General features: G+C 40.2%; 2 protein-coding genes across 14 annotated transcripts; one reads left to right on the plus strand and one right to left on the minus strand.

The window, feature by feature from the left end:
• Window positions 1-306: 306 nt before the first annotated feature.
• On the minus strand, window positions 307-7,040 carry LOC137958312 (RNA polymerase sigma factor sigA-like). Of its 10 annotated transcripts, none has more exons than XM_068805281.1 (14): window positions 5,627-7,040; window positions 5,489-5,548; window positions 5,179-5,221; window positions 4,194-5,008; window positions 3,902-4,100; window positions 3,398-3,490; window positions 2,405-2,533; window positions 2,269-2,283; window positions 2,122-2,175; window positions 1,939-2,016; window positions 1,777-1,839; window positions 1,456-1,568; window positions 947-1,224; window positions 307-864 (listed from the first exon to the last, which is right to left on the minus strand). In XM_068805281.1, exons 4-13 carry the CDS (start codon window positions 4,883-4,885, stop codon window positions 1,116-1,118), a joined length of 1,545 nt encoding a protein of 514 aa, XP_068661382.1. In that variant the 5' UTR covers window positions 4,886-5,008; window positions 5,179-5,221; window positions 5,489-5,548; window positions 5,627-7,040; the 3' UTR covers window positions 307-864; window positions 947-1,115. The 10 variants fall into 10 exon arrangements, with proteins under 10 accessions (XP_068661382.1, XP_068661379.1, XP_068661384.1 ...); XM_068805278.1 differs by having other exon boundaries at window positions 5,318-5,548; XM_068805283.1 differs by lacking the exon at window positions 5,489-5,548 and having other exon boundaries at window positions 6,118-7,040.
• A 370-nt stretch (window positions 7,041-7,410) lies between these two features.
• Window positions 7,411-11,881, plus strand: LOC137958313 (uncharacterized). 4 transcript variants are annotated; one of them, XM_068805289.1, is made up of 6 exons: window positions 7,411-8,069; window positions 8,549-8,797; window positions 9,314-9,568; window positions 9,656-9,850; window positions 9,940-10,094; window positions 10,844-11,881. In XM_068805289.1, exons 1-6 carry the CDS (start codon window positions 7,935-7,937, stop codon window positions 10,866-10,868), a joined length of 1,014 nt encoding a protein of 337 aa, XP_068661390.1. In that variant the 5' UTR covers window positions 7,411-7,934; the 3' UTR covers window positions 10,869-11,881. The 4 variants fall into 4 exon arrangements, with proteins under 4 accessions (XP_068661390.1, XP_068661387.1, XP_068661388.1 ...); XM_068805286.1 differs by having other exon boundaries at window positions 8,549-9,568; XM_068805287.1 differs by having other exon boundaries at window positions 8,549-9,568; window positions 10,856-11,881.
• The last annotated feature ends 159 nt before the right edge of the window (window positions 11,882-12,040 follow it).

A 12,040-nucleotide genomic window follows, 5' to 3' on the forward strand; every position in this document is an offset into this window, starting at 1 on the left:
AGCAAACCACACGGGGAACTGGAAAATAAGGGAGGCAATTATAAAATCGAATTCACTACCAATGGTGACAAGATTACTACAGTGCCGTCTCTCAGCAACAGAAATTTCTCAGCTTATTTCGTAGAATCATTAGTGTAGCTTCCCCATGAACAAAGAACGCAACAATAACTGTGGACTTGGGAGGACAAGAAGCAACAAACAATCTAAACATGAGCAGTTAACTGGGTTGACAAAGGCTAGATATACAATGTCAGGGCTTCAAAAAACTTGAAGAAAAAGAGGACAAAGAGAGACATCTTAAGTACAGCAAGAAACTGTAGTTTTCTTTAGATACAGATTAACATCATATAGCTTAACAGTTCAAGGGTAACAAGGTTTAGATACGGTCATCCCACAGACACTCCAAAGCAACATTACCACGTCTCAGGAGCTTCTCCACATATTTGGGGGGATTTAAACCGAGCTTATCGGCACACTCCCATCGTGCCAATCTACTAAGGCCAAGGCATGGTCCATAAGCCATGTTCAACCCCCTTTGATATAAAAAGTTTGGGGAAAATAGTAAAGGTAGACAGAGAGAGAGATAAAGAGAAAAGAGACCTTTCAGGTCAAGGACACCGTGAGAGATGAGAGCAGCAGGCTGCGCAGTTTCCGCACCCAAAGCAACACAGACTCTCCCTGACTTGTTTATCTTGGGGGAGGCCTTTGACGATTTAGTTTTGGTGGTTTTCCTCAGCTTGTAGAAGCCCTTGATCGTTCCGGTCGCCTTTTCAAATTTTGAATAATGCTAGTTGCCGCTTCCTACGTCCTCTCTCTCTCGAACATTCCCTCTATCCTCCTGTCCCTTAACCCAGCATGCCTGAGCTATTTCTTAAATGTGGTTAATGATTCATCAAGATGAAAAAATATTAAAAAATGGAAAAAAAATCTCAAAATTTCAACTTACAGACAATAAAATTGTGTTTCTCACCCCAACAGAGGAAGCTGGGATTGCTAAACCTCATATGCTCGACATAAACCTTTATCGAGGTTTATTTCCAGCGGTTAAATAAATTGAAGACGCTCTTTTCTTTTCTTTTCTTTTATATACAACTGTTACAAATACAATGGACGCTTTACTGCTTCACCAGCATGGCTTCCAAGTGTCGTTTTCTTGCAGCATGTTTTAGTTTCTCTAAGGCAACCAGTCCAACCTGCCTGACCCTTTCCCTTGATAAACCAATCCTGAAGGTAAACAACGCATGGTTAACTAAACAACCAAACTACCAAAACAAGACAAATGAAATTCTCACACTGTTAAGTGAAATTTTCTGAACGATTGGTCTGGTTGAAAGCAAAGAATGGGATTTCTCACAAAATTTTCCTTTCTTTTTACTGGTATTCTTCAAAATCTAAACAATGAGGCAACAAAATTGAACAGCTAGAAAAAAAAAAAACTTTTTTTGACCTACTTACCGCTTGCTGATGTCCTCCCATGTAAGGCACTCATTGTTCAGGCCATAATAAAGGCGTATTATATCTCTTTCACGTTCACTGAGTGTTGTATTAAGAAGTTTGTTTACATCATCCTGGACAAAGCACTTTCACTGGTTAATAGACAGAAAAAAATAGTGTGTAAAGTGTTAAACCCAGTAATTCTTAAAGACTAGCAAAACTTGCCAGGAAAAGCTGAGAGAAGGGAGAGTAGTATATCAGCTTTATTCAGTTTTGCCAAGATGTAACTTCACATCTCAAAGAAAATCTCTCAGAGCCAGATTAAAGCTATCGGTTTTTTACCTTGAGAAACCATTCGTCTACTCCATGCCATGGACTATTTTCAAGGTTAGTATCTGCAATATACTGAAAATTAAGTTCTATATTAGCCAACTACATCATAATGAATACTTCAAAATTATGAATTTCATCATTTTGACAGATAAAATATACTGATGAACATACACTATGAAGAGTTTCTCCTGGAAGACCATTCAGCGAGGGGAAGGCATCTCTATCAAGTGAGAAGACCTTACTGATGGCCTGCAGTTTTGCTTTGATAGTAAGGAAGGATGGAAAATACTAAGAAACTCAGGAACACAAAATAAAAAGCACACCAGCTTAGATACTCGTTATCTAAATCGATACCTCCATGGCATTCCTGACTTTTTTCTGCGACATGTTCAGAATATCTGCAATTCTCTGAAAATCAGAAGAAAGAAACATGTAAGACCAGTATGATATGGCAGAGGGTAACACAGGTGCATTTAAGTCTAAAAGAAACTTGACTTACACCTGTGAAAAAACAATCTGTGGCAAAATTATCAGATGTGAGGATGCCCAAAAAAACAAAGAAATCAGAAGTGGAAGTAGAAGCAAGAAAATCATCATGTGAAAGACAAACTATAGCGGAAAACAAAATGTGACTTACATCAACAGACGGTGTTATCCCTTTCTCCTCCAGTCTCATCTTTGCATTCCGAATTAAGCTTAACCTTTCATGCATATGTGAAGGTAATCTTAGCATTCTGGAGTTCTCAACCAATGCTTTTGAAACACCCTGTCAGAAAATAGAAAACAACAATAGTTACGTTTTATAACAATTTCAAGTTTGCAATAGTTGAACTGCTACAAAGTAGTTAACAAATAACAGGATGACAACCTAAAGCAAATATATTTCCAAGAAAGTTCCCCCTAAATCAAGAATGAACAAATGATCAAACATTAGAGAGTTGCTAATACAATACTGTAATGCAGATGGCCTTTCCAAGATGAAAGAGATTCAGGCCAAATAACTCATACAAAAGCTAACATGACCATGGACTTCTTGTTCCACCAATCTTCTGATCCAAGTCATCAGAAGATATCTTACCTTTCATGCTAAAGACAGAATTCACTAGCAACAACCAACAAATTGGAAGTGAATCAAGCACTAATTCGTTAGGGACTCAAACAGTCCCTGCAGTAGGTGGCGGAGCCTAACAGACACCTATTGGACCAGGAGTTAGGTCTAGTGACTTATGGAACTCAGATCTGCTATCAGGACTCCTATGATTTGGTTAGACGCAAATTCTGCCTTGTCCAATTCTAATAATATAATGATAGCTGGGGTCATAACTAACTTCATTTAGAAAATAGAGAAACAGGTGAGAATGTCAGTGATCAACAAATAAAGGAACTTTCCAGCAATAAGATCCAGACCATAGATAGGTGATCCATTCCTGAATGCCTGATCAGGAATCTGGGAACAATTGGCTGCCTAGTTGGATTTATATTCCTATAAAGTCCTGACCGAATCTTTGCCCATTTATGTGGCTAGACAAAACAGTCCTAGATTTGTTCGCAACAACCATTGCAACTCGTTAAGGAGCTCTTCAAGAGAAGAAGAAGGTAATAAAGATCACAGAAAAAAGTTTAGTTTTACCTGGCGGATCCACCAATATACATAAGTTGAAATTTTAAATCCCTTTGAAGAATCAAATTTCTCTATCCCCCGCAGTAATCCAATTAACCCACCCTGAAAGCAAATTAAGAAGGTATTAGATGGACCAAAAAGAAAACAACAGGCATTCCTAACACATAAAATGCCTTTCCTTTGCAATTCCCATCACTGCCACAAACATCTTATGTAGCCATCATCACGCAGTGACATTGTCAGCAAAAGATCCAATTTCAAGTGTTCCTAGAACCTAAACAATGCTTTTAGGCATTTCCACATCCTTACAGGCTCTGAACTTGCATCATATCTAGCTTTGGGTTTCTCATTTATGTCACTCAATAGGCTCATAATGTCCACAGTTATCTTATTACTATATGGCATCTTGAGTGACTTGTTGTACTGTCATCAAGTTCCAGTAAGTTTCATATTGATAGAAAAGTAAATGCAATGAGGAGAAACAGATAAAAAGTCTGTTAAGATTGGAGTCACCTGAATGAGGTCAGCCATTTCAGTCCCCATGTTGTCATATTTATGTGCAATAGACATGACAAGACGCACATTACTCATTGCTAATCTTTCCCTTGCCAAAGAACATTCAAGTACTTTCGAGTGTAATTCAGTGCGAGATATCCTCAATGAAGAAGCAAGCTGCTCATCAGACGGTTCACATCCTAATTTTTCCTTCAATCTGCTAGCCATGATTGTGTCAAGTGGAAATTTCAAAAAATGAACACCAATGAGAATGCAGAACAACCTAAAAGCCCTAACGACTGTTTCCTACCTTGATTTGTGCTCCTCCAAGCGCAGCCCAGCTTTAATCTTCTTTGATAGGTGTACAACTTCAGTATGGGAGAGTAAATCGTCACTTAGAAAACCTTTGACATAACTTTTCGGTCGATGCTGAAGTAGTTCTGGACTGACAATTGATCTCAGTTGCTTCTTTTTAGTGGGAACTGCCACTGACACATTGTGATTAAGACATTTCCTCCTGATAAGTGTTCTTCTCTGTCTAGCTGAAGTCCCTGACCGAGTTATTCCTAGCTTTTTGGGGGCAGCTTCCGATATGTCAATCTTTCCAATCTGTTCAAAAGAAAGGGTCCACTGCTTCTCCAGCATGGATTTTTGTAATAAAATAAGAACTTCAAAGGAGGATTCAAGATCGTTATCGTCTGCCTCAAGGAGATCAGAACTTTGGAACCAAGACCCTGCAGTTGAAGGAGCAAAAGAGGTATCTACATGTTCCATAAGTGCTTGTATATACTGCTGGGAGTGTGACTGTCTATTAGATGGAAAACTGGAGCCAAAATTGGCTGTCTTTTTTGCAAGTATCACACTCTTTGTAGGAGCTGAAGGAATTTGTGGTAAACCATATTCATGGACAGCAAATAGCTTCTCAGTAAGGTCGACCGGATAAAATGAAGAACTCAAAAGCCTCTTTCCTGCGCTTAGCCCAATAACCGCAGCTGTTGCCATTATACGAAGTTTCACAGGGACATAAGACAGTCCACGTATCTATCAAATAACTTTAGAAAACGACTTCAGAGAGAAAAAATCTTTCGTTCCCTTGCAGAACCACTCAGCACTTGAGTTGAGTATCTGGTTATTTGACAAACAAAGCTTGATTAGATTGAATTTTTGAAAACTGAATCTCAAATAGATAAATATATAATTACTGCAGCTGTTGCCATTATACGAAGTTTCACAGGGACATAAGACAGTCCATCTATCAAATAACTTTAGAAAAAAGCTTCAGAGTGAAAAAAAACCTTTCGTTCACTTGCAGAACCACTCAGTACTTGAGTTGACTATCTGGTTATTTGACAAATAAAGCTTGATTAGATTGAATTTTTGAAAACTGAATCTCAAATAGATAAATATATAATTACACCATCATCCATGGATTACTTTTGTTAGAAAAGGGACAGCCTCTGTCTGACTAACAGTAAAGATAAAGTCACTGGAGTATACAGGAGGATGGACAAATTTGATAATCTTGAAGTCATGGATAGCATAATTAGTTCTCTAGTTTGTTCCTGCGCCTCAAAGATGAAAACAATAACCAGAAGCGGCTGTTACCGTTCTTCCGTTAGAAGGTATAAATTCGATCCGAGATGTTTGCTCTCCATAGATGCTTAACTGAGAGGACAGACAATCGTCTTCTCAACAGACAGAAATCCACCGTAGAAAAATAAGACGTAATAATAGTGCCATTACATGTTAATCGACGAACATGAACTACATAATTTTGAGGAAAGAACACACGAGTTTATTCGTCAATCTCTTCCGCCTGTCTAGAGTGGACAGGAACAGCATCAGAAATTTAAGCAAGTACAACTAGGTAAACTGCTCTCGTTATGTACCATAACACCACGGAAGCAAGTAAAACATACAATAACGACAATTCGCTCAAACAAACTCATATCAACATCGTTTTTGTAAAATTCCTGCAATAATTCACCTAACATAAAATAAAACAAGGTGGCAATCATTTCGGAAAAGCAGCAAAAATGCGACACTCCAAGATGACAGCCGAGAAAAAGAAAAGCAGAAGATAGCAAAACGGAAAAACAAGATCAGCATAAGTACCACCAGATCGTCCTTACATGAATGTTCGAGTTTCAGGAAAATCAAAATATAGTATACAAAAGAAGAAATCGAACTTTTGGTCGATGATTCCAAGAGACGGTACGGTGAGGCAGGCGTACCTGGGAGAGTGTAACCGTAGCGGCAGGAGAAAAATGAGAACAAAGAAGATGAACAGATGAAATAAAGGTTCTCGCACTGTTTTTGTGAGATGGGCGTTTTTTATGATGTTTTTATTAATAGGAAATATATACCCTTTTGAGGATTGGAAACAGAAAATGAACAAAAATTCGTTAACTTAGGATGGATATCGGATGGAGGGCAGCTATTGGCTGTGAGAGATAATCGAGAGGGGTCGAGTGGTGGACGAAGCGCCTTGCGTGGCGACTGCAGATTTTGCGATCGCGTGGCGACCAGACGATACGATAAGAGGCAAAGAGAGAGAGAGATCAAAAATCAATTCAATACTGCTTGGTTTATTTTTCATATAGCTTCATATTGGAGTAATAATACTTATCCGTAGCTGCTTAGAAGGGAGAAAGAAGTGTCTTTCGGAATGAAAGTCGTTATAGGTTGAGCAAATCTTCTACAGAGTAACCAGATCAAATCGTCTTCAGTCTTCAGCCATGTCTTGTTTCCTTCCTCTGTCATGATTTCTTTCCGCAGAATCTTAAACTTTTCATTGTTAACTTCTCAGTAAGCAAATATATTTGGCTATGAAAAGCATATTTAACGATTGAGAACAAAAAAAAAAACGGAATTTGAATCTCTGTGCCAGTGAGTGAAGGGAAGATCGGAATGGGACGAAGATGCAGCCAGAAGAGAAGCACCAAACTCAAACAGAGAACCGGTTTCTGATCGATCAACTGCAACACTCAAGCTTCTTCCTCGTTAGGTGGGATTTCCATCTCATGAATTCGGAACCAAATGCCCCCTGTGAAGAGGAAATGAGGAATCCAAGCTCCAGACTCCTCAGTAGACTCAGTACTGATCCAGTTATGCTTAGCTTTATGGCTGTCTTTCTCAGCCACAGACAAAAAGGGCTTGGTTCGTGGAAGGAAATACCAGGGAGCCCATTACGCTCCTCGACTGCGACCGCGAGGCGTTTTGTCCACTTTCCCAAGAAAACAGGGAGGAGGGAGAATTTCTATAATTATGAGAAACCACGCCGCTTTGACTACGATCCTCTACGTTCATTCAAATAATCGTCTTTTGGCGGTATTACCCCTCCGGAGCAATAAATTTTATAAATTTATTTCTATTTTCCCTTTATCTATGTGTGTCAATAAGCTGTTACGTAGGGGTAAAATAGGTTTTACACACTGAACCAATCCACTGATGGTTTTGAAGATACAATTTTTAATCATTTTATTGATTTCCCGAGTGTAAGCTGGAGCGACTTGCGTCCGCTTTCGTATTTTGAAATGAGACTGGAACGATTTTACATGTGCGCTCCAACCCAATCTCTTCTGCATTTCTCTTGTCCGCAACCGGATCTCTGCAACGTAAATGCAGGCAATCACCAGACGCATTCAAAGAGAAAAGATAGAAAACGACCGTCTACCTTTCATCTTCTCACCATTTGGATTCATCTCCTTGTAGGTGAATCTCACGTTCGTAATGCCTCTGCATTTTAAAAAATTTCAAAAGTAGTGATACGTGTTAAGGTCCCTCCGTGTCTGGATCGAGTTCAGGCGATAGGGCGAACAGCTTTTCGACTCTCATCCTCTCCTTGTTAGTAGTTACAAGCCTGGTTGTACTGCCTTAAAAAGCAGAAAATCTGGATCTAGGTTTTGTAGATGGATATGTCATGTGTGTGCCTTCCTTTTCGGCTCTTGGAGCTGTGGTGAGGTAATGCTACTAATTGCAGGGATAGATAGTGTATTCTAGGTGATCGGTCCTGAGTTTCGACGGATTTTGAGTCGTCGGAGGGAGAGGGATGGGCTCTAGTGGTAGCAAAGAAGCCGGCGCGTCTTCTCCTGATGGAGTTAGAGGAACGAGGCTTAGAGGTGCCAGAGTCTTCCATTCGTCATGCCTTGGTGGATCATCTGCTTCTACCTCTGACGATGACAGTGTGAGTTTTTTGTTTTCCTCAAAACTTTGATAGGTTTCAATCTTGTATATTGTTTTAATTCGGTTGGTTCTCACACATACACTGGTTGAATGTTGTTTTGATTCTTGTTTCGCACCTGCGTTTCTTGATCCTTAATTTCAAGAAAATAAAATGAATGAAAAATAACTACTGACGCTAATGAATCGTAAATTTACATTCTGATGAGGTCTGTCAAGAATTCATGATGCTCTTCCCATGTCTGTTTAGTCACCTTTGACAAGATCTCAGTCTCTTTGCTTTTCTCTCAAATGGATGTACATTGACTATGTCTGATTTTAAGAGAACGTTGTTGCATGCTTATTTCAGTCTTGCAAATCCTGTTCTTTGTAGTAAGTATTCACAATATTTTTACCTCTTATCCAGCATTCAATTCATCAAAACTACTGTTCAACACAGCTAATATTTTCTTGACGATTAAAACAATGAAAGTCTTGCCTCAGGTTTTGGGTTCAGACGACAAAGAAAGCGGCAGATCGAAAACCCAGACATTTATGAACCAGTCAAGGATAACCACTGGTGGCAGAAAGAATAATTGTTGTGGAAAGTTTAGGGTTCTTCAAACCAATCAAGGTCCTTCTAACCACTCAAACACAGAGCTTGATGAATGTGGCCGACCAAGCGTGAGAAATGCTGAATCTGGTGCTGAAAGCAGTTCTATGCAGACTGCATTGGCCCGGGCATCGAGCCGGGTGAGTCGCACCTGTTCACGATTCAGCTTCATGCCTAATAATATCAGTTTCAGGCTTACCAGAGCAGCCAGCATGGGATCACTGGGGTCTTATTCTCTGTTCTCTACAAACCATCCTGTGTCAAACCCTCGAGAGGATTTTGATGTGGATATGGGCTCCAGTAGTTCAGTGAATGATTTCTTTCCTTCAACACGGCTCCAGGATCCTTCTGTAGTATTACAAGTAGGTCCACCTAGCATTCCAGTTCATGTGCCAGCCCAGGATGGCATTTCCTCTCAAGCAGTTGCAAGAGATGATAACTCCAATACTGCAATTACCCCATCTCTAAATAGATATTTAAGAAGGAACCATGCAGAGATAGATAATAACGAAACTAGACAATCTAATAGAAGGCATGGTGCTCAAGAGCCTGCTGAGGGGAATATACGTTTTAGCCGAGCTATGAGTGTTGGAAGGCTTCGTGATAGAGTACTTTGTAGAACATCATTATCTGAAGGAATATTTGGTAATTTTCAGGAAGATAGGGATCTAAGTGATTCAAGACAGGGTAATGGAAGAGTACTACGAGATCACGCTAGAAGAGGGGAATCATCTGATGGGCATATTGACACGTTATCTTCTTCCACTTATCATGTCCCTGCTACATCTAGGTCTACAAATAGCAGCCAAGATAATGAGGTGGACACTCCAAACATGAGAGAAGCTAGAGATCGAGCACTAGTGGAGCATAGGACAGCTTTTCTTGAACGGAGAAGGAGAATAAGATCTCAGGTCTGTTGCAATATCCTTAGAATTCTACCTTTTGCAGTTCTTTGTTATGTTAAGAAAAATGACATGTATTTGAATCTTTCGTGGCAGGTACGAGCCCTCCAGCAATTGGGTAGCCGCTTTGAGAACTTATCTGGACACAATAGTTCATGCATTTTATCAGGGCAACACAGAAGTGGTCGATGTACATGCCGTGCAGGTGGTCATGCCCCCAATCCTGAGGAAGATATGAATACTAGAGCTAGTATTTCAAGAATTGTCATGTTAGCAGAGGCGCTGTTTGAGGTGACATGGCGGTTTCTCTGATGAGCCCCATTTCTTGTTTTAATTTCTATTGGGTATTAGTTTGAAACCTCTATACTTATTTTAATTAGGTTCTGGATGAAATTCACCAGCAATCTGTGGTTTTGTCATCTCGACCGTCTGAATCTTCTATTGGATCTGTACCTGCTCCAAAGGAGATTGTGGAATCAATGCCTGTCAAGGTATACACAAAGCCACAAAAGCATCAGATTGAAGAGGCTGCACAGTGAGTGCTTCCATTTTTCTTCCCTGCTCACACTTGATGCTATGCTTTCTGTGCTTGTAGTTGATTCTTCAATCTTACCATGCATTAGTGTTGATTATTCTACAGGTATTCAACTACTTGTGTCTCTGTGTCAATGCTTGATATTAGCAATGAGAGATGATTTTTATTTGCAGACTATGTCTTACATACTCCTGAACAAACTAAGAGAAATTATCTTTCAAAAGAAGGAAGAAGTGGTTAAACAATAACTGTATCTTTTTAATCTGTCTTTTGGGACTTGCTATGGAAAAATCATAAACACTTTGGATCAAGTCATCTTTCTGTATAGATTTCCTGAAGACTATTATTGTATGACCTGTTGCTGGCGTCTACACTTTGCTTGATCACACAACTGCAGCCAAACTGTTTTTTATATTCTTGTATTTTATTTTTTAAGTATTGATTCCACTAGCACTCATTTCTCCGTGCCCTGAGAGGGCTGGACCCAAGACCTCACATTTGCGGCCCCTTGCATGTGGTCATTGTGCCAAATTCACAACCTACAGCTACAGCCAAAGTTCTTGACAATGTTTATCTTTTTTTAAGCATCAAGTCAACACATTATTAACAGGAAGAGCCTCTTGGACAATTATATTCCATAGTTGATATTTTCACACCATAAACTTTCTTTTCAAAAAGGTTGTCATGTGTAATTATTTTGATTGTGTTACCATTCCATTAAGATGCTTTCCTGTGTCACTTTGCCGTAGAGATGTTTGCAGATCGGGGCCATGAGAGGAAAAAGCTACAGGAATCGAGAAGCAGTGACTTGAATAAGCATTACTACCGCCGGACATCATCAGACATCAGGTCCTCGTCATGCTGATCTCCTCTCAAGTGACCTTCTCTGGAGGTGTTGTTTGCTTGCTCTGAGTATAGAAGTTTGAGAGGGGGTGGGATTGTTGATTTGTGAATGGTCAAGTATTTTTTGTAATAACGGAGGGTTCTTGGACATTCAGCTCAACATCTCCCAAAACATTTCTGAGGCCCCAAAATTGCTCTGGGCATGGCTGAAAGTGATATGTTGCATTAAAAAGAGTGAAAATGCATGATTGGTGTGCCACCCCTTCGTGGTATCCTGCGGTATCGTACTCCAATTAGTTGCTCTTCAGATAAAAATGGCGGGCATCTATAATGAACTCTGCCTGGGAGGTGAAAGGAGTCCTTCCCTTTTTCTTTTTCCCTGAAGATAAAAGTAGCCAGCGACGAAAATAACTTGGTTCTTCAATGATAAAGAATTTCGGAACGGAAAGGAACCGAAATCCGAAATAAAGCTACGGCCTACGGCGCGGAGACGAGTCCACTAAAACAGAGAGTGAGCAGCAACGATCATAGCTGTCCGGTGGTGGCATATACAGGAAAAACACTAGTCCTGAGGTGATTACGAGCGAAGCGTCAGATTAGCGATGCATAAGAGCAGCAGCCTGTTGAAGCAAGATCTCGACCACAGCGCGGATCAGTTTCATCCCCAGCGCCGCCCTCGTGGCGTCGCGGCCACCGACGGGTCATCACCAGTCGTATGCTCGCCGGTCTGCGGCAGTATGGTAATTTCACTCTCCCTGCTCTCGCCGACGTGAAGGATGTTCTTGCTCGCGAGGCTGGCTGGACTGTCGAGGAAACATCAGAAACGGGAGTATTTGACTTCACATACAATGAAGCTTTGATAGTATGTACAGGCATACTTCGATTTCATGGAATTTGATGGTAGGCATCATTTTCTGCTGTTGAAATGGGACAGGGTGCTTCAGGGGAGCTCAAGTATCCTTCATTTCCAGAAAGGGTGGGATGGAGATGGTTCTTCTAAATTTTGCTTGGAATCATGGATTAAATATAGTTTGTCAAAACGTTCTTCCATGCTATGATAGAGATGGTTAATTCCAGGATCATCGAGACGGCTAAACCTATAA

Source organism: Aristolochia californica, unplaced genomic scaffold, assembly GCF_029961685.1.
Source record: "Aristolochia californica isolate CCGP_79_NKW_82.1479 unplaced genomic scaffold, dmAriCali1.0.hap1 SCAF_292, whole genome shotgun sequence".
In the NCBI taxonomy this organism is placed as follows: Eukaryota; Viridiplantae; Streptophyta; class Magnoliopsida; order Piperales; family Aristolochiaceae; genus Aristolochia; species Aristolochia californica.